At 40.6% G+C, this 25,107-nt stretch overlaps 1 protein-coding gene across 2 annotated transcripts in view; it reads left to right on the plus strand.

Moving 5' to 3' along the window:
• Nucleotides 1-9,725, plus strand: part of DGKI (diacylglycerol kinase iota) — a 514,485-nt gene extending 504,760 nt beyond the window's left edge. For both annotated transcript variants that reach the window (XM_018046893.1, XM_018046894.1), the window contains exon 33: nt 911-9,725. In XM_018046893.1, the coding sequence (XP_017902382.1) occupies nt 911-1,027 (117 nt within the window). In that variant the 3' untranslated portion in view covers nt 1,028-9,725. The remainder of the gene's footprint in view (nt 1-910) is intronic.

The raw sequence follows: 25,107 nt of genomic DNA on the forward strand, positions 1-25,107 counted from the left end.
TCAAACCCATACCTCCTGCATTGGCAGCCAGCTTCTTTACTGCTGAGCGTCCAGGGAAACCCAACATTATAATAGACTGCAAAAAGTTATACAGTCATTTACAATGATGCAGAAGAACATTTCATGACATAGAGCATTTCATAACATTTCATCACTTATATGTTATTAAGTGCAAAAGCACATTACCTAAGTATATAAACAAAGTATGGTTTAGTTTTCATAAAACTAATTGCGTGTCGAGCTACAGAAATAAGAAAATAGCTACTTTATGGGACGGTTAACAGCAGTTATCTTAATATAGTGGAATTACTGGTGATTTTTGCTTACTTATGCTTTTCTACTTTCCCAAGATTTCTTTACTCAACACCCGTCACTTTTATTATCAGAAATTAACTTACTTTTTAGGGAGATAAAATAGTTCTAAATTAGGGAGAACCAAACTGAAGACTTTGAAACCAGCGAAGAAACCCCTTTAAATTGTTTCTGATCATCCCTCCTTTGTTTCTGCTTATTATTTCCCAGGATTTAGTATCACAGAAAGACTTCCAAACTAGAAATCAGAATGCCTGTTTCCCTATTTTCGGTTCAGTGATTTCTGTGCCCCTCTGAAGAGAATCTGGGTTCTCATACTTGCTGTGCTACATAATTTGCTGCTGTGTGCCTAGTTACTCTATGAACCTCCCTTTCCTTTGATGGAAGCCCCACCTCTGAAAAGTGATCATCTCTCTTGAACTTGCATATCTCACGCGTTTGATGCAATAATAGATTTAGAATGTATCTCATCAACTCAAACAGAAAACATGGAAAGATCAGTTTTAGTGAGTTATCTTTGAGCAGCTCTGTTTCTATGATGTTTTAAAAAATGTTTCCCAAGTGTTCGTGTCTCTTTCCTCTTCTCTGTTACCTACAGGGAAAGACACCTCAAGACAGAGCCCAACAGGCCGGGGACCCAGACTTGGCTGCCTACCTGGAAAGCCGCCAGAATTATAAGCTCATTGGCCATGAGGACCTGGAAACTGCTGTTTGACCCTGGTAGACAGGCTGAGAGAACCTCAACAAGCATCTCACCTGTGTCCTCCTGGCGATTGGGCGGCTCCCCTGGAAGAAGCTGATGGAATCCATAACTCTGTCTCTCCTGCAAGAATCTATCTGAGACCATGCCACCAGTTTTAAGGGCTACCAAGATGTACTACAGAACATGATAGCCCACTGAGGACGAGGCAGGATACCTGGAGATTTGTGGACTGCGAGTTCCACAAAATTCGATCCTTATTGCTTCCAGCAAGTAGCATGAACTTCTGTGTTCACCTGTATAATTTATTTTAAAGATCCAAGGATGTTCGTATAAATGGCACTGCTCCCTCGCCCCCCTATGCATTCACTTTTCCCCTGTACCGCACAATTCTACTGTAACGACCCATCGATTTAAAAAAATATATATGATCTGTTCTCTTTACACTCAGTCTTTGAAGACCACGAGACTCTGAAATATCTTTTCAAACCCTCTGGATGTCCTGCAGAAATATAACTCTAAAACTGCTTCCACTTCCAAGACTAAATACACCGAGACTACTTAGTGACCTTTCTGCATGTCTCCTCTCCCTCCCTAACCCTTTTTCATTATATAGGAGCTGGGAGTGCCACGTAGATAGCGTCCGCTTGTGTGCAGTATCTCTGAGGTGCGGCAAGGTGGCATGGGAGTTGCCTGGGTTGAGTGGTACCTCGGAGGGGGGACCCAGGGGTCAGCCCAGGCGGCGGCACTGTTGCCAAGAGCCATGGAGGACTGGTTCAGCTTGGGCTGTTGGCCCAGCTCCGTACTGCCTACGTGTAGCCATCTTTGCCTTTTGCTGCAGCAGAGATGGGCAGTGGATTCTCACCAAGGCCCGTAGTGGGTTTGCAGAACCACCCCATTTTAAGTGCTGTTGAAACTGCAGAGCAGAGAACCATGAGTGGGAACTCTGGTGACAGGACATGGAGCACTCCGACAGCGTCTACTTTTAGGCGTTTTGACTGATAGTAGAAAGCAGGCTAATCGACTTGAAATAAAACAGCAAAAGCAAAAGTAGCAACATATGTCAAAATAACTCACTTAAGAAGAAAACAGTCACCGGAGCTGCACAGAGGCTAATAGGTTCGGGTACAGTGCTGAGAGGGGGCCCGCTTTAGGTTTTCCTTCTAAGGTCTTGGTTTTCATTACCCTGAGGGAGCCTTGTCCCAAGGACAAAGCCTTGTTTCACGAGCTCCACTGCCAGACTTTCAAGATGCGTGGATCATTCGGCTGGATGCCTCACCTACTGTTATCAGATTCCAAGGTCATGCCTGATAGCACTGAAGCCCCACTGTTCATGTACAGGGTGGTTGAATATATCCTTTTCTCTATTTCCCCTGCCAGAATGTTCTTAGTGCCGACTGCTGTTGGGAGTCTAACTGGAAGCATCATGCTGGCAGTAGAATTACAGCTTTTCATCCTGCCACAGACCAATTGGTACTTACAGGTACCTCTGTTAGGGACTCTAAGATAACTAAAGAATCAGGAGAAAAAGTCTCCTCACTTTCAGAGAAAATATCTGCTTGACTTGGGCATAAGGCAGAAGTGAAAGTGGGTGGCCCTTTTTGCTTTAAACCAATGTCTTCTGAGCTTTCTTTCCATTTTGCTCTGAGACATAAGCCAGATGTTTCCCTTGTGTTTCTGCATGTGAGCATAAATGATTGTCTCTCTGCATTTAAGTTAAAGTCCAGTGGTGCCACCTCACTTATCTGAACCACTTTTGGTCACGTGTCATTTTGAAAGTACAGAGATGATACACTGTATTAGGTGGGAATAGCCTCTCAGTGGATGGGGACCACATCTGCCCTTAGTTGTTTCCAAATCAAACTGTTGGCATTATTTTCAGCTGTGGAAAGCGGAATCTGTTTTCATACATCAGTCTTAGAAACAGAGCGATCTTTTGGGTTTTCTGGCAAGGGCAAAAGGGACTGCAGTAGATTGTTTCCAGAAGCTGGAAAGAAACATGCTCCAGGAGAATTTAATCACCAGGCTTCTGCTGGGAATTTTTCAGCTGGTGAGACTGTCAAGGAGATGTTGTGATGACGGAAATATAATCCTTATGACAGGCTGGAACCTGGCTTTGAATGGTGCCTTCCATGCCCTATATTGAGCCAAGCATTTGGCTACACGGTGACTGCTGGGATGAAGGACTGCTCTCACCAACCACCATCTCATATTTCTCTGTGATGCTTCCAAACAGCCCAGAGAAAATTGAGGGTACAGGTGGCTGTGGGCCAATTCAAATAGCTCCAGCTGAAGTCACACGTAAATCTTCAGTATGGAAATAGATGAGGTAATGACTACTGTAGGGGTCCTGATGCATTTGGAAATTGTTCCAAACCAAAAAAGAAAGACATTAATGTCCTACATTATTGATGCGGGAATGACATAGGACAAAGGCACATGTCTCTTTGAAAAAGCAAACACCCTAAGAACTTAGGTTTTGAGAAAAAAAAATAAAGCATCAGAAATGGTCAGAATAGTGACCTATTTAATGGTTTAAACATTAAATCTACCTCCTGTAGCTTTTTAAAAAAATTGGTCACTGCATGTGACAGTCCTGGGCTTTAGAAAAGAGAGAAGGGCATGTGTTCTAGGAGTCTCCAACGTAGCTTAGGTAGGTAGTAGCCCCTCTCCTGGGCCATCAGGAAGCATGGGAGCAAATAGTCTGGCACTGGTCTGATAATCCACGTAACTTTAAAAGACTTAAAACTGTACACCTATGGAAATACAATTTTCTACAAAACCTACTGAGACAGCACTGCCAAGTGTAGCTGGCTCAGCTGCCATTCCTCTGTGTTTGGCTCAGGAGAGCTCTTTGCCTTGTGCTGCTGTCTGCTCTGGGATTCCATTTTTAGATTGGGCAGATAGAGGCGTGAGAAATGGAGAGTTATTAAAAGCCAACATTATATAACCTTGAAGCTAGTCATTTTTTGGTAGCCTTATATTCTGGTATGATGCATTTAATGAAAAAGGACCCAGTTGTGCTGTGCTTATCACATTCAAGGGCTTGATAAAGAACAGAAGCTAAGAAGAAAATAAACACCACGGCCAGGAATTTCACTTTGAGAGTTTCAGTTACCTCTATAGGGGTTATAGTCTATGGGGTCACAAAGAGTTGAACGTGACTGAGCACACACACAGAGGTTTTAACCTAAAACGAATGCAGTGTCTGAAATGAAGAATTTAACTGGCGAGTACACAGCCTTGAAACTAGCAACAAGTGCTGGAAAGCCTCACACGTGCCCCGTTGTTCCCATCCTTCTGTTCTAGCTGGCCTGAGTGTGTAGGCAGGTCCGTTTACATTGAGAGATCCTCAACAAGCAAGTAGTTTCCATTCAGACCTAGTAACAGTTTCTTTGCCTAAAGGATTTCCAGGATTTATTGACTGGACACCTTATAATATTCATGTCTTTAAAAATGGGGGGCAGAAGTTTTTTTTCCCCATGTCAATTTCATTTTAAATGTTTAGGTTTTTTAAAGTATAAAAGTTGAATGTGCTTTTTATAAGAAGTTCTAATACCACAGATGAATATCACATGCACTGTCAAGGTGTTGCTCTCTGCTGGTGTAGAGTCCTCTGTTTGGCCCCTAGAGATAAACAGCGGGAACACGGATAACCACTGTTGCTTGTACATATGTCAGAAATACTCTGCATATTACAAGCCTCAACGCACACATAGAGAGGTATTTATTTGTAGACATATATGTGTATATATCCTATACACACATATATTGCATAAGTTTGAAAAAACATTTTAGAAGCATGCTAGTCATCTGTGCCTATGTAGTTAACTCCAACAGGCAAAGATAAGGTAATAGAAAATTTTTCTTTTATGCTTTGTTATCTTTCCTATTAACTAAGCCCAGTTCTGTTACTGCAGCACTTCAAACGCACACGACATTTGCTCTTGCCTGTGTCGTAAAATCTGTGACCAAGAGGTCTTATGATTGTCTTTCTTACCTTCCATGAAGCATGCAGCCTGCCTGAGCCTCGAGACTTGTCTACGCTATTTGTGGATCTCGAGTGGAGAGTTTCTCTGTGACACGTACACACCTTTACAAGGCTGAGTTTACAGGACTAACAGTCAGTAGGCTGCCTAGTGATACTTCATTCTGGCAAGTTCCCACCAAAAAGGTGTCATAACTTGGATATGGGTAGGGTCTGAGTAACTTGGCTTCCTTCCAGTAAGAGTAGCTAATGAAATCGCTGAAAACAGCATTTTCTATTCAGTTATGCTATTTAAAAATAAAGTAGATTGTTGTTAAACTGGCTTATCGTAACCATCCAATAAAACTAATTACTTAAATGGATTATTTTTATTTTAGGGGGAGAAGTGTAACAATCTTTAGAGAGTTTTCTGATCTTTAACATTTATTTAGTATGAAATTGCTTCTGCCCAGGTCTTAGTAGAACCATCTCTGAATACCTCAAGTTTCTAATTCTCTAAATGCCATGTTCAGCTGATTATTTTAAGTCCTATGTTTTTTATTTTGTTCCCTCTGCCCGGCCCCTCACACTGACTTTGGCACCGACCCATTTCTATTTCCTGGTCATAATCCCATCTCTGATCCCTCCAATTGTCTGACCATAGCGGTAGTCCCACTCCTGGACTTTCTGCCACTACCTTCAATAATTCCATTATACAGATGCCCGAGTCTCCCCCAGATATTATGTTCAAACCGGATCAAAATGAAATTACCCTCCAGGACAAGTATCCATTTTCCCTAAAGGACAAATAGACTCCCACTGACCTTGATCATCTTGCACAGTTACAAGAAGTCTTATTCTGAGAAGTAATTTCCCAGATAGATTGAGCAAATTTCTGTCCTAGTCACACAATGAGAGTACGCTATTATAAAAGCTTCTTCCACACCCAGTGATATAAACCGTGTGCCCCTAGGAAGTCACCTGGGTGGCTGGATTCTGTGTGTGTTTTACCCCTACTGGCCATTTATGGATTTAGGCTATCTCCCCACAGTTGAAAGGGATATCTCATGGGCTTCCCTGGTGGCTCAATGGTAAAGAATCCATCTGCCAATGCAGGAGGTGCATGTTTGATCCCTGGGTAGGAAAGATCCCCTGGAGAAGGAAATGGAAACCCACTCCAGTATTCTTGCCTGGGAAATCCCATGGGCAGAGAAGCCTGGTGAGCTACAGTCCATGGGGTCGCAAAGAGTCAGACACGACTTAGCAAACATAACCCCGCAAACATAAACAACAAACAATAACCCCACAAAGAGAAACCTACAAATAGGAACTAAGAAAGGAATAGTGCTCACGACAACCTGTTTGCCCAGGACACTGACAGTTACTGAACTTGCCCCCCGAACCCACCCCCCCCCACCAAAAAAGGCATAAAAAATAATTCTTAGGCTGTTGAAGCATTATGTTTTAAAGTAGAGATTTGGATATTGGATGGTATCTTCATGGTGGACATATTCCAGAATCTGTTTATACATATATTCAGTCATTTTACACACAGTCATCTGTTCACGAATCAATTATACAATCATATATTTAATCATTCACTTGAAGATATGTTTACTCTGGTGCAGGCACCATACAAAGGATATAAGAATGACTGCAAGAGAGAGAACTCTTGACCTCAACGGAACTAAGTCTAGGAGAAAATACAAATTCCAATCTGATAAGTTCTGTACAGAAGCCCATGGTACTGGGGAGCAGGCCCTGCAAGTTCAAGTCTAACCATGTTTTATTTCTATGAAATATGAAATGAGAATATGAAAGAAGCCACAGTTTGCATTCCCTTTCTCTTGGAGTCTTGTTACTGTTCTTAAAAAAAATAAGGATCTGAAACCAAGACTTCAAGATGAGACTTAGAAACACTACTAAAATGAGAGCCCAAATGTTTATCCTATTTTCAAGGACAGAACTAGGAACAAGAGGCAAAACTTGCAGTTGGATTTTGACTGAATAGAAAGGTGAAGCATAAGTATCATCGAACGGTGGCGTTATCCCAGAATTAGAAACTTTTAGTAATGGGGAGTATTTAAGCAGAGGCTACGTGGACCACCTGGAGGGATGCTGTGATTTTGGACATGTGTCTGAGGGGGCTGGATTCGATTCTGGGAGCTTTTTTAAATGTTCTTTTAAAATGACTTTGTTGAAAGGGAGGAATCCCTTTGAAAATTTTATAAAAATCTTGACTTTTAATCTTTTAAAATATCGCTTTGTGACAGTCTAAGTCTTAAAGAGAATGACATTTAGTTATCATTTAAAAATCTTAAAACTAAGCATGAATTTAAGAGCTAATGAAAAGAAAGCATACTAAGAGGTATAACTCTACTTCTGGAAGCATCATGGATTCTGATGAATATTCTTAGGCATCCTTAAGTAAAGTCTTACTTGAAATCTGTTTTACTGTCTATTCAAATTCAGTATAAAAATGTGCTGTGGTTTGATATTCTTAGAATTACTTGTAATCTGGTATGATCAGAGGAGAAAGCGCTGCCTAAAAGATGTTTGAGGTCCAAGTAAATGTCCATGAAAGGCAATCCTAGAAAGTTCCCTGGCTTCTGCTCCTGGCATAGTAATTACAAGGGAGAGCTTACCCATGAAAATAAGTAATGATTCTGGTTTTGCCCATTTTTCCATAGTTTCAGTATTTTGAGCCAAATAGCATTTGACATGGGAGACTAGTGGTGGGAGCAACTGAAACTATCTTGTTTCTCAATCCTCTAGTGCGTATAGCTTTCAATAAAAATAATTTTAACCACTCAAATCTGTACAATTTATTAGTAGCAGTTTCAATAATTTTAGAATGTTACTTTAGCATTTTGATGCATTTTTTACACTTTTGAGCCTCAATGCAAACCCCTGAGATTTAATGCATATAATGTGTTTTAACTAAATAAATAGAATCTCAGAGCAATGAATCTGACTAACACTGATACATGTATTAAGTGGTAGAACTGTAGCACAGCTAAGATCTTCAGATATTCCAGACTAATGTGTCTACAATAGATGTTTTCTAAGTAAATAATTTTCCACCATTGCTTTCAATGCTGCTTTACATCCATCATTCAGATGTCCATCATTTACAAGGTGCCTCCTTGAAAAAATATTTACCTAAGATTCCATAGCATGGGTTGGTTAGGACTGAGGGAGAATATGAAATTAAAAATTTAGGGGTTTTGCTCTCAGACAAAGGCTTATCAGGTTGGACATATTTCAAGGGGAGAAAAGACCAAATGTTTTCATACCAGGATGGATTTTACGAAATGACACTGAGGGGAGATTTCTTGGCTTCTCTGCTTTGTGATTCTCAGCATTTTTAATGTTGGTATTATTTTCTCTCCTTGAAAGTCACTACTGGAATAATATTATTTCAGAATACTGCACCAAAATGTGTCTTGCCATTCAAGACTTCAAAGATTAAAGTTTTGGGTGAGTATACAAGGCTAAATCCATCATACACATTCACGTATGGAGTTAGCCAAAATATTCTTTTGAGTTTGTCTATGGGATGTTATGGACAAACCCAAACTTTTTTAGCCAACCCAATACATAGAGGCCTAACACACTTATGGGAAGATGCCACACTTGAGGTAGAAACAACAAACGGGCCTGAGATATCCTTCCATTCCTAATCTCATATTTACAAGGCACCACTGTCGGCAGTTGATGAATATGTAAAAGAGGGGTGTTTGATCTGGAAGGGAGCCAGATGAACAGGAATGTTGGGAGAAGATGGCTTAAGTAGGACTATGAGGTCCAAATTCTGTAGGACAGACGAGATCAGGAACAGACATGGAGGAGAGGCAGCTTTATTTCTTATGTAAGGATTTTGTTTTCCCTAAACATTACATCCAGAAAAATGAATTGGGTTTTCTAAAAAACAGTGAACTTATCACAGCTGATGTTTCTTATAGCATATAAGCAAAAATTGAACAACCAGATCAGGGATCATGTTAAAGCAATTGCTTGGACTAAAAGACTTCTGTGATGTTTTCCAGGTTTCAATTTCTATGATTTTAGACTGGAGCAGAACTCAATTAGAGCCCCCTTCTTTCAAGTTCCTGCCATATAGATGCAATGAAAGTATTTCTGTAAAAATACCAGACACTGTAAATATATCCCAGACCATTTAGAAGCCAGTATTTCATGACCTTAAAAAAAAAATTTGCTTTGCTTACACATACACACTCACCACTGCCAGCCAATTCCCAAACCTCTAAATAAGATATATATTTCTCCTAAGGCATAAGTCACAAATTCAGGAATTAAAGTGGAAACAAAGGATCTAGTGTTCACTCTCCTACTTTCTCTCCATTTTTTTTTTTTGTTTGGGGTGTGCATTTGGGACTGGGGCTTGGAGAAGGGGCAGAAGATCTCTGTATTTTCTGATTACAGAAAGGCATGGAGGCAATTTCTGTTACCTGTTGTCATGAAACAGGACTTAACCTCCCATCCCTAGACTAATTTTCCCGGGATATTTCTGTTTGTGAACTAGTTTTAATTGGCTACCTTCCCTTACTTCCATGAATTCCTGGATTTCAGGTTGGCTGCATGGGGGTGGGAGTCTTTCCTGAGATAGTTGTTAACCGTGGACCCATATCTGCAGGCTTGCTCAGAGAATTGCTCCCACTCAATCTTGTCTCCCACCCTTCCTGCTTGCCTCTGGCTCAGGAAGGTAAGAAAAGGCAGAGTAATGGGGAAAAAAAAAGATTCTCAAGAGTAATACAGTAATAAGGCACTAGTCTTAAATTGCTATGGCAACCCACAAATGAATAATATATACTCTCAGCAAACTTTGATCCTCATGGAAAGCAAATTCAGAAGACATAGAGAAAAATTGAACTGGTTTAGAGTGGCTACAAAAGTTTCTCAGTTGTGAAACAGTCAACATATATTGCTTAGAAGAATTAGATTATGTCTAGAATTTAGGAGAAAACGGGGTTCTAGTAATAGATGGAAGAACTTTCCAGTAGAGCTTTCCAAAGGACTGGGTTGATTTTGAAGGAGTTTCTCCAAATGTTCAGAGATTAGACTGTGGACTTGTGCAGGACTCTGATAAAATCTGAGAAAAATAAAGGACAATTTAGAGACTTTTTCATAATCCTTATAAATACTGAGACTATGACTTTCTTATTTTGGGGTTTACATGTAACCTTTCCTCTTAAGAATTATAGAAACAGATTATTATGAATCTTCTTGTAAAAATAAATAGATGAAAGCCCTAAATTGTTTTACCTTGTATATATTTTTAAATTTGTGGGTAATTCTCTCAAATATGTTAGTGAGATTTATCAATTTTTAAGATAGAGCCTAGCTTTGATATTTGTTGCACTTTGTGTGATGAATCCAAATGATTCCTAACCTTTTAGGTTTTATTAACTGTAAACTTTTTCATTCCCTGTCCCCCTCCCCCATTAGTTGGACAGAGGCTTTGATAATATGTATAATTCCCAATGCAACTGGCACCTAGCTTAATGCTTGCTAACATCCTGATTGTGGGCTGAGACATGTGGGATTCTTGCCATCCTGGGGAGTGAGATTTGGAAATTTAATAAACAAAATATTCTAGGACAACAGAATATTTTGCAAAACACATCTTAGAAAAGGTAGGGTCCAAATTAGTCTCAGTTAAAAAGTTAGGCTGTGGGTTTTTTTTTTCTTTAATTACCAATGATGAAGTGGGCAACCATGAATCTGAATATCATATGGACTAAAGCTGATTGAAAATGATGAAAACCACTCCTGTAAAGAATTAAGAAATAGAGGACAATCTCAGTTCCAAAAGAGTGAATACCTTTCATTTAATTTGATTTCTGAGTGGGATAATATTCCTGGGCATCCAGAGTACCCTTGGCTGTGGGAGTCCACTCTCGAAGGCTATGTCTGTAGGAAGCATTGCAGTCACATTATAAAGGGCTCTTTCATGATTTCTGCTTCTGCCCTACCGCATCCCACAGTCACGCCTTTGCAAAGCTGCCAGCTGGCAGGTGGAATCCAAACCAAAGTAGCATCTGCAGCAGGAGGATGAGGAAGTTTATTGCCAGGTAAAGTAGGATCCAGATAACATAAAATGGAGGGTGGGTGGGGAGGGCGGGCTGTGGGAGAATGGAGCTTTTGTACAAAGTCATAAAGTATTTTTCCCTAATTTTCTGGCATTTCCTATTTATACAAAGTATCTTGATCACCGCGTTGCTCTACAGAGATTTTCACTGGAATTAATTTGGGAGATTGAACTAATCTCTGAAAAAAGACATTGACTAGTTACAGTTACTTTTTGGACACTTTTTCTGTATTGTGAATTGTGTGGACATGTACAGAATAAAAATTAAGAACTACAATTAGTTTCTTTTCTTTGGTTAATGGCTGTTACGTGTAGTTGGTGTGAATATTATCCTTTAGGGGGTTAAATTAGATTTTCAAAATTTGGAAGCAAATGAAGCATTGCCTGTTTGGGGGATGGTAGAAACTAAAAGAGATCCCTGATAAGGCAGGAAAAAAAAAAACTTTTAGACTTCTAGTCCAGTAAATCTGGACTAAGAGAGACCAGATTTACTCTAACTGAATTTTTTAAATCTATATATAAAACTATAATTGTTAGGACACTAGACTCAGGCAAAGAAAGACAGTAATCCCTGAGAGATGGGAATTAAATAAAATTAGCTCTATGATTTCTTCATTTTTACAGACTTCAGAGAGTTTCCTGGCAATGGCTCAGGGAGTAGAAATTGAAGCAGAGCCTGGAAGATTTCCTAAATTGGTAAGAAAGAGCTGAGACCTTGGGAAACCAAGGCAACTAGAGCTTCTAGAACTGAGTATCAGAGAGGAGAGATCCACACAGAGAAATAACCCTAGAGTTCTGCAGAGACCCCACCCCCCAACTCAAGTCTTACCAGGGTATGCAAGTGAGGAAACTACCCAACATTGGAAAAAGAACCAAATGGTAAGAAATAGCAGTCAGCTCCCACCAGACTGGGGAAGATGCCTGTTGCCACTAGCCAGGTTGCACCTTTCCTGTCTATCCAGCTTTTATTTCTTAACAAAACATTTCCACCTCCTGTGTTTTCCCACTTTAGTCCCATTTCCTACCCCCTCTCTGGTCACGGGGAACCGCAGTGATGGTTTTGTGTGAATCTCCCATCTTTTGTCCCTTCTTCTCCTTCTCAACATCTGTTAATAATATTCCCTGTCACCGAAGTAAGCTTTGACACCCTATGTGGTATCAATATTAGAAATTCTGTGTGTTGTCAAATTTTATTCTAATAGTTGAACGCAGGAGTGGGGAGTTTCGATAGCCTGGCAGGTTTGTGTGCACTGCAATGGGTCATAGTGTGCAACAACCACATTCCTTTCTGATAGCATTCAAGGCCAGACCCCAATGCCGGTGAAAGACAATGTTCCTTTATCTGGGTCAAATAGTTTCTTTTCTGACTTCTATTTGGATCATTCTGCTTCATATTTGTACTCTCTGATTTATGAATTTCTTTCCCTTGGTGTTGCTTATTTTTATTCTCGTGGAAAGATAAAACACCCACATACACACATAATTTTTTAAAAATGTCACTAGTATCATCTAGCTCACTAATAATTCTTGGAATCCATTCCAGTTCTTTCTCATGAAGGCATCCTTCTGAGTCCACTGGCTTCCTGTTCTACTTTTGATTAATGGTTTCCTAGGGATAATGAAAAATTATTTCCTTAGGATGGTCTTCTTTGGGACTTCAGCATTTGTCTTATTACTTTTTGATATCCACATCTTAATTCCTTGATTTGCTGATGAATAGCCACAAATTGCTTATTAAAACTAGGAATAAGGGAAATTAATTGGGTTCTTGCATATCTAAAAATGCCTCTCATCTTTTAGAGCTTGTCTATCTTTGGAACTCTAGTTCCAAAGCCATTTTTCTTAGAAATGCAGAGAGTCTTAATGAGGAAAAAGAAGGCCCTGTACTTTGTGAAAAGTAGAAGTTCTTTCACAAATAGATTAAAGCACAGAGTTACATGTTTCAGTAGTAAAATGACTCCAGACACCATGGCCATCAAGCTGCGTTGTGCAGAGGAGAAAACTGTGGTTCCAAGAGCTTAAAACACTACTCAGGATCACATAGCTAAATAGAGACAGGGAGACTTCACCAAAGCCTAGGGACTTCTCATCTGCAGCTCGTGTCACAATTGCAACATTCGAATGCTTTAGATTCCAGCTGAAGGCAGTATGAGGATGAAGCAGATACTTGTGGTAGAAGAAAAATACACTGGATTCCAGGCCCAGTTCTGCTCCGGAGGAGCCCAGTTTCCTGACCTGTAAAACAAGACTGAACAACTGATGGTCTCTGGACCTCCTTCTGCTTTCAAGTGGTGGGATTCCCTGAAGGGAATCTTTTTATAGAAGACTCATTATAAAGATGAGAAAAGCTTCACATTGATCACTGTTTAAAGCCTTCACTTTGGAAACCACTAAAGTCTCCCACAAAATATACTGTTTGAGCAATATTTGTCATAGTAGTCATGCTGACTGGCATATTTAAATCTGCAATATCTTTTTTTATAAGACATCTATGGCTTCAATCCCATACATCTTATAGGTTTCAACCCTTGGAATTTTGTGTGTGTTTATTTCTAGAGATCAATATAGTCAGCCACAGGTTGCTAGTTCCTTGACTCTACAGGCTATCACTTGAAAGGTGTAAAGATAATTAGTTCAGTTTTATACAGATGGAAAGGACCAGAACTTACCCACAGCATGGATGCTTAATAAGCTTTATGTGTTAAAACCACACGGAGGATGTGGTCATGATAGCTAATGAGGAAGGGTGTTTCTTCTTCACTGCTCAATGTAAGAGGGTCATGGTGGATTTTTTTCCTGCTTGGCATTTTCTGAATCAGAGTGGACAGCCCTGGGTTTGGCATCTATGGTGCTGACAATAAACTGAGTCCACATAACTCTCTCTCTTTCTGAACCTCAGTTTCCTCATCAGAAATATAGAAAACACCACTGCCAACCAAATGGAGTTGTTATGGACATTAAATGAGATATTGTCTAGAAAAATATTTAGAATAATGCCTAGCACATTGTAAGTTGTTGTTTAGTCACTAAGTCGTGTCCAACTCTTTTGTGACCCCATGGACTATAGCCTGCCAGGCTCCTCTGTCCATGAGATTTCTAGGCGAGAATACTAGAGTAGATTGCCATTTCCTTCTCCAGGGGATCTTCCAGACCCAGGAATTGAACTCATTTCTCCTGCATTGCAGGTGGAGTTTTTACCGCTGAGCCACCTGGGAAGCCCACATAGTAAGTTACACCTATTAAAATATGCTGGGGAAGATACATTGGTGAAATGCATAATATCATATTTATAGCACTGTTCTAAGAGTCTGATGCTTAGAGGGATCGAGGGGCAGGAGGAGAAGGGGACGACAGAGGATGAGATGGCTGGATGGCATCACCGACTTGATGGACATGAGCTTGAGTGAACTCCAGGAGTTGGTGATGGATAGGGAGGCCTGGCATGCTGCAATTCATGGGGTCGCAAAGAGTTGGACATGACTGAGCGACTGAACTGAATTGAATGCACTGTGGCATAGGGGACAGGCAAGATGCTCTCACTTTAGATATCTTAGTTCATTAAATCTAGTTGGTTTGACATTGAAGCCCTAACCTTAAGTTTGCCTCAATCATTTTTATTCCCTGTAGCTTAAAAATGTATCTTAAAAAGTTAAACATATACAACCTTTGACAGTGATAAGGTACAACTCTGAAAACAGATTGAGTGAAAATATGCAATAAATATAGCCAAAAGTTTGAAATGGAGAGGAGAGAGACAAGATGATGAAGTAGAGCTCTCCTCCTCTAACAAGCAAACCAAAACCACAACACAAGACTGAACAAGCACCCATTAGAAAAAGATTGGAATCTACAAAAAAGATATTTCACATTCAAAGACACAAAGAGGAAACCACAACAGATTGGTGTACTTGCAAGGTAATCAAATCCCATACCACCCAGGTGGTTGACCCACAAACATGAGGATAATTATACTGTAGAAGTTTTCCCACAGGAATGAGAGCTCTGCGCCCCATGTGAGGCTCCCTAGCTCAGGAGTCCAGCTCTGGGAGGAGGAGACCCTAACGCATTTGGCTTTAAAGACCAACAGGGTTTGACTTCAGGAGCTCCTCAGGACTTGGGGAAACAGAGGCTCATTCTTAGAAAGTGCATGCAAAGTCTTGCAGGCACTGGGGCCCAGGGTAAAGCAGTGATTCTGCAAGAGCCTGGACCAGACCTACATGCTGGTGTTGGAGGGTCTTCTAAGGAGGTGGCTTTGGCTCTCTCTGGCATCATAAAAGCTGGTGGTGAACATAACAGGGAGTGTTCACCTATGTGAACTCTGGCTGAATGTAGCCACTGTGGAACTTTGGCATAGAGATCTGGCCCTATCCAACAGCCTGTGGGATTCAGTGCTGGGACACCTGAGTCCAAACAGCCAACCAGGAGGGATGCAGCTCCAGCCATCAGCGGACAGCCTGCCCTAAAAAATTCTTGAACCCACAGCCACCTCTTCACATGCCACTTAACACACACTTACACACCAGAGGGCCAAGACCCAGCTCTACTCACCAGTGGGCAGGCAGCAACTCCTTCCACCAAGAAGACTTCATGAGCCTCCAGACCAGCTTCATCTATCATGGGGCAGTCACCAGAGACAAGAAAAGTATGGTACTGCAGCCTGAAAACTGAGTCTGAGTCTGAAGACACTGGTCAGAACCTGCAGTGGAACCAGCTGGTCCCTGGGCCTTGGTAGTGAGAGGGGACTGTACTGCTGTGATACACAGGAAATCGCCTACAGAGGGTGACTTCGCCAAGGTCAAGAAACGTAATTCACCATCACATACAAATGTAAACAGAGTTTTAAACAAAATGAGACTACAAAGGAATATGTTCCAAGTGAAGGGAAAAAATAAAACCTCAGAAGAACTAAGTGAAGTGGAGAGAGACAATGTACCCAAACAGAGTTCAGAGTAATGATCTTATCATCTTTATAGATGAAACAGAAACTTGGAGAAAAAGATGGATGCACAGAGCGAGAGGTTAGAAGAAATTCTTAGCAGAGTTAGAATGTATAAAGAAGAACCAAACAAAGTTGAAGAATGCAATAACTCAGATGAAAAATACACAAGAAGAAATCAATGGCAGAATAAATAGGGCAGAAGAACAAATCAGTGAACTGGAAGACAAAGTGGTAGGAATAACTGTCATGGAAGAATAAAGAAAAAACAATGAAAAGAAATGAGAACAGTTTAAGAGACCTCTGAGACAATACCAAATGCACCAGCACTCATATATAGGGGTGCCAGAAGGAGAAGAGGGAGAGAAAAGAGCCTTAAAAATTATTTGAAGAGATAATAGCTGAAAACTTCCCTAGCACAGGAATGGAAACAGTCATCTAACTCCAGGAGTTGCAGAGAGCCTCATACAGGACAAACCCAAGAGAAACATACAAAGACATATAATCACACTGACAAAAATTAAAGACAAACAGAAAATACTAAAAGAAACAAGGGAAAAGCAACAAATAACATACAATAGAACCCCCCATACGACCATCAAGCTGATTTTTCAGCAGAACCTCTACAGACCAGAAGGAAGTGGCATAATATATTTAAAGAGAAAAAAGGAAAAAACCTACAGCCAAGACTAGTCCACTCAGCAAGGCTCTTATTCAGATGTGACAGAGATGTCAAAAAACTTTTACAGTCAAGGAAAGGCTAGGAGAACTCAGTACAATCAAACCAGCTTTATGACAAATGCTAAAGGAACATAACTGAATTGAACTGAACTGAACTGAAAGGAACATTTCTAGATGGAAAAGAAAAAGCCACAACTAGATACAATAAAATTATGAAAAAGGAAAGCTCACCAGTAAAAGCAAACATACAGTAAATGTTAAGAAATTATACACACACCAATATGGTATCAAACCAGTAATTGTAAGCAGGAGAATACAAATGCAGGAGAATTAAAATGAGTTTGAAATTAAAAGATCAGCAACTTCAATCATGCATATACATACACACACACATATATGTAGAGAGAGACTGTTATATCAAAACCTCAGTTCAGTTCGGTCACTCAGTCATGTCCGACTCTTTGCAACCTCTGGACTGCAGCACTCCAGGCTTCCCTGTCCATCACCAACACGCAGAGTTTACCCAAACTCCTGTCCATTGAGTCAGTGATGCCATCCAACCATCTCATCCTCTGTCATTCCCTTCTCCTCCCACCTTCAATCTTTCCCAGCATCAGGGTCTTTTCAGATGAGGCAGTTATTTGCATCAGGTGGCCAAAGTATTGGAGTTTCAGCTTCAGCATCAGTCCTTCCAATGAATATTCAGGACTGATTTCCTTTAGGATGGACTGGTTGGATCTCCTTGCAGTCCAAGGGACTCTCAAGAGTCTTTTCTTGAGACTCTTGCAACTCCTTGCAACTGGTTGTATCTCAAGAGTCTTCTCCAACACCACAATTCAAAAGCATCAATTCTTTGGTGGTCAACTTTCTTTATAGTCCAACTTTCACATCCATACATGACTACCGGAACAACCATAGCTTTGACGAGATGGACCTTTGTTGGTAAAGTAATGTCTCTGCTTTTTAATATGCTCTGTAGGTTGGTCATAGCTTTTCTTCCAAGGAACAAGTGTATTTTATTTTCATGGCTGCAGTCACCATCTGCATTTTGGAGCCCAAGAAAACAAAGTCTGTCACTATTTCCATTGTTCCCCATCTAGTGATGGGACCATGAAGTGATGGAACCGGGTGCCATGATCCTCATTTTCTGTTGAGTCTTAAGCCAACTTTTCTACTCTCTTCTTTCACTTTCATCAAGAGGCTCTTCAGTTCCTCTTCACTTTCTGTCATAAGGGTGGTGTCATCTGCATATCTGAGGTTATTGATATTTCTCCCAGCAATCTTGGTTTCTGCTTGTGCTTCATCCAGCCCGGCATTTCACATGATGTACTCTGCATATAAGTTAAATAAGCAGGTGACAACATACAGCCTTGAGACAACATACAACCTTGATGTACTCCTTTCCCAATTTGGAACCAGTCTGTTGTTCCATGTCCAGTTCTAATTGTTGCTTCTTGATCTGCATACAGATTTCTCAGGAGGCAGGTCAGGTGGTCTAGTATTCCCATCTCTTTCAGAATTTTCCACAGTTTGTTGTGATCCACACAGTCAAAGGCTTTGGCATAGTAAATAAAGCCAAAGTAGATGTTTTTCTGGAACTCTCATGCTTTTGATGATCCAACGGATGTTGGCAACGATCTCTGGTCCCTCTGCCTTTTCTAAATCCAGCTTGATCATCTGGAAGTTCACGGTTCACATATGGTTCAAGCCTGGGTTGGAAAATTTTGAGCATTACTTTGCAGGCATGTGAGATGAGTGCAATTATGTGGTAGTTTGAGCATTCTTTGGCATTGCCTTTTTTGGGGATTGGAATGAAAACTGACCTTTTCTAGCCCTGTGGCCACTGCTGAGTTTTCCAAATTTGCTGGCATACTGATTGTAGCACTTTACAGCATCATCTTTGAGGATTTGAAATAGCTCAACTGGAATTCCGTCACCTCCACTAGCTTTGTTCATAGTGATGCTTCTTCCTAAGGCCCACATGACTTCACATTCTAGGATGTCTGGCTCTAGGTGAGTGATCACACTATCGTGGTTATCTGGGTCATGAAGATTTTTTTTGTATAATAGTTCTTCTGTGTATTCTTGCCACCTCTTCTTAATATCTTCTTTTCCTGTTAGGTCCATACCATTTCTCTCTTTAATTGTGCTCATCTTTGCATGAAATGTTTCCTTAGTATCTCTAATTTTCTTGAAGAGATCAAACCATTCAATATCACAGTAATCCAAGTCTGTGGATTTGACTTGGATTTCCAACCACTAATGCTGAAGAAGCTGAAGTTGAACGGTTCTTTGAAGACCTACAAGACCTTCTAAAACTAACACCAAAGAAACCCAAAAAAGTCCTTTTCATCATAGGGGATTAGAATGCAAAAGGAGGAAGTCAAGAGATACCTGGAGTACAGATAAGTTTGGCCTTGGAGTACAAAATGAAGCAGGGCAAAGGCTAAGAGAGTTTTGCCAAGAGAACACATTAGTCATAGCAAACACCTCCTTCCAACAACACAAGAGAAGACTTTATACATGGACATCACCAGACAGTCTGAAATCAGATCAATTATATCCTTTGCAGCCAAAGATGGAGAAGCTCTATACAGTCAGCAAAAACCAGAGCATGAGCTGACTGTGGCTCATATCATGAATTCCTTATTGCAAAATTCAAACTTAAAGAGAGTAGGAAAAACCACAGTGCCATTCAGGCATGACCTAAATCAAATCCCTTACGATTATACAGTGAAAGTGAGAAACAGATTTAAGTGACTAGATTTGATAGATAAAGTGCCTCAAGAACTAAGGATGGAGGTTTATGACATTGTACAGGAGACAGGGATCAAGACCATCCTCAAGAAAAAGAAATGCAAAAAAGCAAAATGCTTGTCTGAGGAGGCCTTTCAAATAGCTGAGAAAAGAAGAGAAGCAAAAGGCAAAGGAGAAAAGAAAAGATATACCCATCTGAATGCAGAGTTCAAAAGAAAATCAAGGAGAGATCAAAAAGTCTTCCTAAGTGAACAATGCAAAGAAATAGAGGAAAGCAATAGAATGGGAAAGACTAGTGATCTATCCTAGAAAATCAGAAATACCAAGGGAACACGTCATGCAAAGATGGGCACAATAAAAGACAGAAATGGTATGGATCTAACAGAAGCAGATACTGAGAAGAGGTGGCAAGAATACACAGGAAAATTGTATTAAAAAGATCTTAATGACTCAGATTATCATGATGGTGTGATCACTCACCTAAAGCCAGACATCCTGGAATGTGAAGTCGTGTGTGGAGGTGATGGAATTCCAGCTGAGCTATTTCAAATCCTAAAAGATGATGCTGTTGAAGTGCTACACTCAATATGCCAGCACATTTGGAAGCCTCAGCAGTGGCCACAGGACTGGAAAAAGTCAGTTTCATTCCAATCCCAAAGAAAAGCAATGCCAAATAATGTTCAAACTGCCACACAATTGCACTCACTTCTTATGGTCACAAAGTAATGTTCAAAATTCTTCAAGCTAGACTTTATTAGTATGTGAAATGAGAACTTCCAGATGTTCAAGCTGGTTTTAGAAAAGGCAGAGGAACCAGAGATCAAATTGCCAATATCCATTCAATCACAGGAAAAGCAAGAGAATTCCAGAAAACCATCTCCTTCTGCTTCCTTAACTACACCAAAGCATTTGACTGTGTGGATCACAACAAACTGTGGAAAATTTTTCAAGAGAAGGGAATACCAGACATCTTACCTGTCTCCTAGGAAACCTGTATGCAGGTCAAGAAGCAACAGTTAGAACCAGAAATGGTACAACAGATGTTTAAAATTGGGAAAGGAGTATGTCAAGCTGTATAGTGTTACCCTGATTACTTAACTTATATGCAGAGTACATCATGCAAAATGCCAGGCTGGATGAAGCACAAGCTGGAATCAAGACTGCCAGGAGAAATATCAATAACCTCAGATATGCAAAGGACACCACCCTATATGGCAGAAAGAGAAGAGGAACTAAAGAGCCTCTTGATGAAGATGAAAGAGGAGAGTGGAAAAACCGGCTTAAAATTCAACATTCAAAAAACTAAGATCATGGCATCTGGTTCCATCACTTCATGGCAAATAGATGGGGAAACAATGGAAACGGTGACGGACTTTATTTTCTTCAGTCTCCAAAATCACTGCATATTGTGACTGCAGCCATGAAATTAAAAGATTCTTGCTCCTTTTAATAGAAGGAAAGCTATGACAAACCTAGATAGCATATTAAAAAACAAAGACATTACTTTGCCAACAAAGGTCTGTATAGACAAAGTTATGGTTTTTCCAGTGCTCCTGTACTAATGTGAGAGCTGGACCATAAAGAAGGCTGAACACTTTAGAACTGATGCTTTTGAATTGTGGTGCTGAAGATTTTTGAGAGTCCCTTGGACAGCAAGGAGGTCAAACCAGTCAGTCCTAAAGGACATCACCCCTGAATATTAATTGAAAGGACTGATGCTGAAGCTCTAAAATATTGGCCATCTGATGTGAAGAGCCGAGTCATTGGAAAAGACTGATACTGGGAAAGACTGAGGGCAGGAAGAGAAGGGGCTGACAGAGGGTGAGATGATTGGATGGCATCACCAAGTCAATGCATATAAGTTTGAGCAAACTCTGGGAGATAGTGAAGGACAGGGAAGCCTGAGGTCAGAAAAGATTGGACAAAAGTTAGCAACTGAATAACAATATCTGAATCAGGATGCTATACACCTAAAACTAGCACAATATTGTAAATCAAGTGTAGTGTTAGTTGCTCAGTTGTGTCCAACTCTGCGGCCGCGTGGTCTGTCCATGGAATTCTCCAGGCAAGAATACTGGAGTGGATTGCCATTGCCTTCTCCAGGTGATCTTCCCGACCCAGAAAACGAACCCAGGTCTCCTGCATTGCAGGCAGATTATTTACCATCTGAGCTACTTGGGAATTTAAAAGAAAAGTTAAAAAAAAAAGTTTGAAATTAATAAGGCAAAAAATTCCATCAGCGTGACCTCTGGTCTTGTTCCATAGTATGTCAGTCAGTGCGCATTGCCTGTTTAAGAGGAATCTGCTGTGTTCTTCCTTTGGAAATGTGTGCATATCACACAGTGAGTATTAACATTTAGTTTTGGTCTTTGAATTAATTTGTTTTTTTTTTTTAAATTTACCTGTTTTTAAACTATCTTCATTTTTCTGAAAGCCACCAAAGTTTTAAACTTAGACATTATATTGACCAAACTTTTGAAGATTCTTTCATAATTTTAAAACCTAAGACAATATTTGGGACTTCCCAGGTGGCGCTGTCTGACTCTTTGTGATCCAGATTCAATCCCTGGGTTGGGAGGATTCCCTGGAGGATGAAATGGCAACCCACTCCAGTATTCTTTGCCTGGAGAATCCCCATGGACAGAGGAGCCTGGTAGGCTGCAGTCCACAGAATCGCAAAGAGTCGGACACGCTGCAGCAACTGAGCATGCGTGACAAGGTTTAAGTTGCAGTGATATTCAACACGTGCTCCGCGTCCTCGTAAGTTCGTTTTCAGTTTCTCTGTTTATTCCCATTGCTTGAAGCCCCTGTGAATTTCCCCCATCCATAACTGTTCATCTCAGTTCTGAAACTGGCCTGGTTCCTCTGAATTTTGGTGTTTTGTTTTTTGTTTGTTTTGGAGGGGGGTACTTGTGGGAGAGGGGTGCTTCCACAGAAAGGAAAGTACTTCTTCAGTTCACATCTAAGGTTTGCAACGAGAACCATGATACAATCACAGAAATTAAGGCCTTTTCCTTGTCACTGATGATGGGCATGAAATACCAGCATATGAGCCATTTTCAATTATCTGTATAGAAAAATCGATGGAAGCAGTTGGTGCCAGCTCAGTGAGCTGTTGGTTTACTGCAGGAAGAGGTTACAGCTTCCCTGTCTGCCTAAGATACTCATTCCTCTGACAGAGACAATCAGAAGCAAGAGTCTGAACTCAATCAGCAGTAGCCTCTGGTGAAAACTACATTCTTAATCACCAGATGTGAAATAGCCATTTAAGCTGTCAGGAGAAGGGTGATACTGAAGGAATGGAATTTTCTAGGTCTAACCCAAATCAGCTCATATTTTCCATTCTATTTATCTTATTTAAAAAGAACTAGGGAGTAAAAGTTGGCTGAGCAACAAGTGTTAAATGTCATCCCTGCAGTTTATACTAGAATAATGAACGAGTCATTTGATAGAATAGGTCCACACAGTAAATATGGATTTCTCAGACTTTAGTTCTGTTGGTTTTTTTTTTTTTTTTTTTACTTTCAAGGAACAAAACATAGGTTGTAAGAGCCTGGGTCAGAAGCTGTTCTAGTGTACTCACCAGTACTAGTTGTTTGAACCAGAAATCTCATGTTGATGTCTCTGGCTGACTGTTCCTTTGGGCCCCAGAGAACCCTGCTCTCTGCTATGAATGTCCTCTATAGTCCCTTCCAGCATTAACTCTGGATTTGTTCCTCTTGCTTATGGGACGTTTGCAGATGTGAACTAAGTGCTGGTTTGATAGGAGGCACTTGCACTTTGGGTTTGTCCCCTTGGTCTCCTCCTTCTGGAAACTCAGCACCGTTTTAACAAATCCCAAGTTTGCCACATGGGGAGGTGTGCAGAAAGAAGAGATATGAATAGCCTCCCAAGCTGAGGCATCTGTCAGATATGTATTTGAAGAAGACTTCTTGGATGCTCTAGTCCCAGCATAATGCAGAGTAGAACTGGCCTGACAAGCCTGGTCTAAACTGCATAAACATAAGCATGTAAATGCCACTGGGTTTTGGGTGGTTTCTGTCACTGTTACCAAGTCCAAGATAATACTGCCCGCCACACTATAGACGAATAAATTGAGAGACAAGGGCAAGAAATAGTGACTTTACTTAAAAAGTAAAGAGAAGATGGTGTACTAGTGTCCCAAAGAACCATCTGCCTGAATTAGAAGTCAGGCTTCTTTTATACCAAAAGAGGAGGGAGTAAAGTCAAACCTTTCCTGGCTCAGGTCGGCCTGCAGAGGGGATGTGCTAATTTCTTTCTCCCAGCAGTCATTCGCAGGTGGGCCTTGTCAGGATGTTTCCAGTGAGCTAAACCAAAGGTATTTTAGCTTAAAGCTCATTACCTAGGAGGCGGGGTTCCCAAAGATAAGATGTGTAATTTAAGCTTATAGGCAACATTCCTTTCGTGACTTACTTGTAGTAAAATACAAAGTTTCTTCCCTATTACAATTCCCCACAGTCTATATCCATTTCACAATCTTATAGGGAAAAGGGATGAAGACTTTTCTGGCTCATTCCTACTGAATTGAGGCAACAAATATTCCTTAGACTCTTTAGCCAGTCATTTTTTATCTATAACTATTTGAACCTGATAAAACCACTTAGCACTTTGTCTTATTTGTAATTGAACTTGGGGTTTTGGTTCCAGTTCCCAAATGTATTTGGACAAAATTAAACAAAATTGGTTGACACTTCAGCTACAATGAGATTACCATCTACTTCAATTGGATAGACTGACCTGTTGGAGGCAAACTCATGAACAGAGGCTATTATAGCACCCAAAGTTTTAACATAATTGATAATTGCTAGGTCTTTTAGAGCATTTATAGATTCTCCCACCTGGACTAACACCTGGAACAGCCTACAATATTTTAAAGGAGCTTAATTTAGGCCTGCTTCTGGAAGCCACTGATCCATAGCAGGGGAACTTGCAAGGCCTTAACCCAGGTAAAATTAGTCTCTTGACGTATTTTAGAGCTGTTCATTTTTAATGTATGATTCTGTTATGAACGTGCGGTAACAGTGTCCAAGGTGTATCCTTACTCTTTGGCCCTCTCTTGGTCCTTTTCTGAATACTCCAGCTGCTATTTTGACAAGTTAATCTGTGGAAGAAGTAATTCTCTTGCCTCAGAATATATTGTTTTAGATTAGTGTCCCAGTGTCCCTTTCAATGGGATGCACAGTGGCCCTGTGTTTTTGGCCTTCCCTGGGACACCATTAGTACACTTCTGGTCTTCCCTTTCTATAGACCTGGGGGCTGGTGGGGGGAAGCTCCGTCTCCTTTCCTGGGGTTTTCATGCACGCCATCTATAGGCTTAATGCATGTTCTGGTGGGACTCTGATGTCAAGCTGTTCTGCTGTAAAACTTCAAGGTGAGATCTACGGGAAAGTTAATCAGCTCATTCCCCATTGTCAGTTTTACCCAGGGCTACTGTGGGAAATTAGGTATCTCAAGTCCAAGGCATACCCTGGGCCTCTTCATTCATCAGAGTGTTCCTCTCTGACTGTTTTCCAATGTTCTCCCTCCTTACAGTAAGCACATTGTTCCTTTCCCATAGTGGTTTACCTCTCTTTGGGTTTCCTGCCCTCTGGGAAACCCAATGTTGCTGCCAAAAAAGGGGG

This window comes from Capra hircus, chromosome 4 (genome assembly GCF_001704415.2).
Source record: "Capra hircus breed San Clemente chromosome 4, ASM170441v1, whole genome shotgun sequence".
NCBI classification, from domain to species: Eukaryota; Metazoa; Chordata; class Mammalia; order Artiodactyla; family Bovidae; genus Capra; species Capra hircus.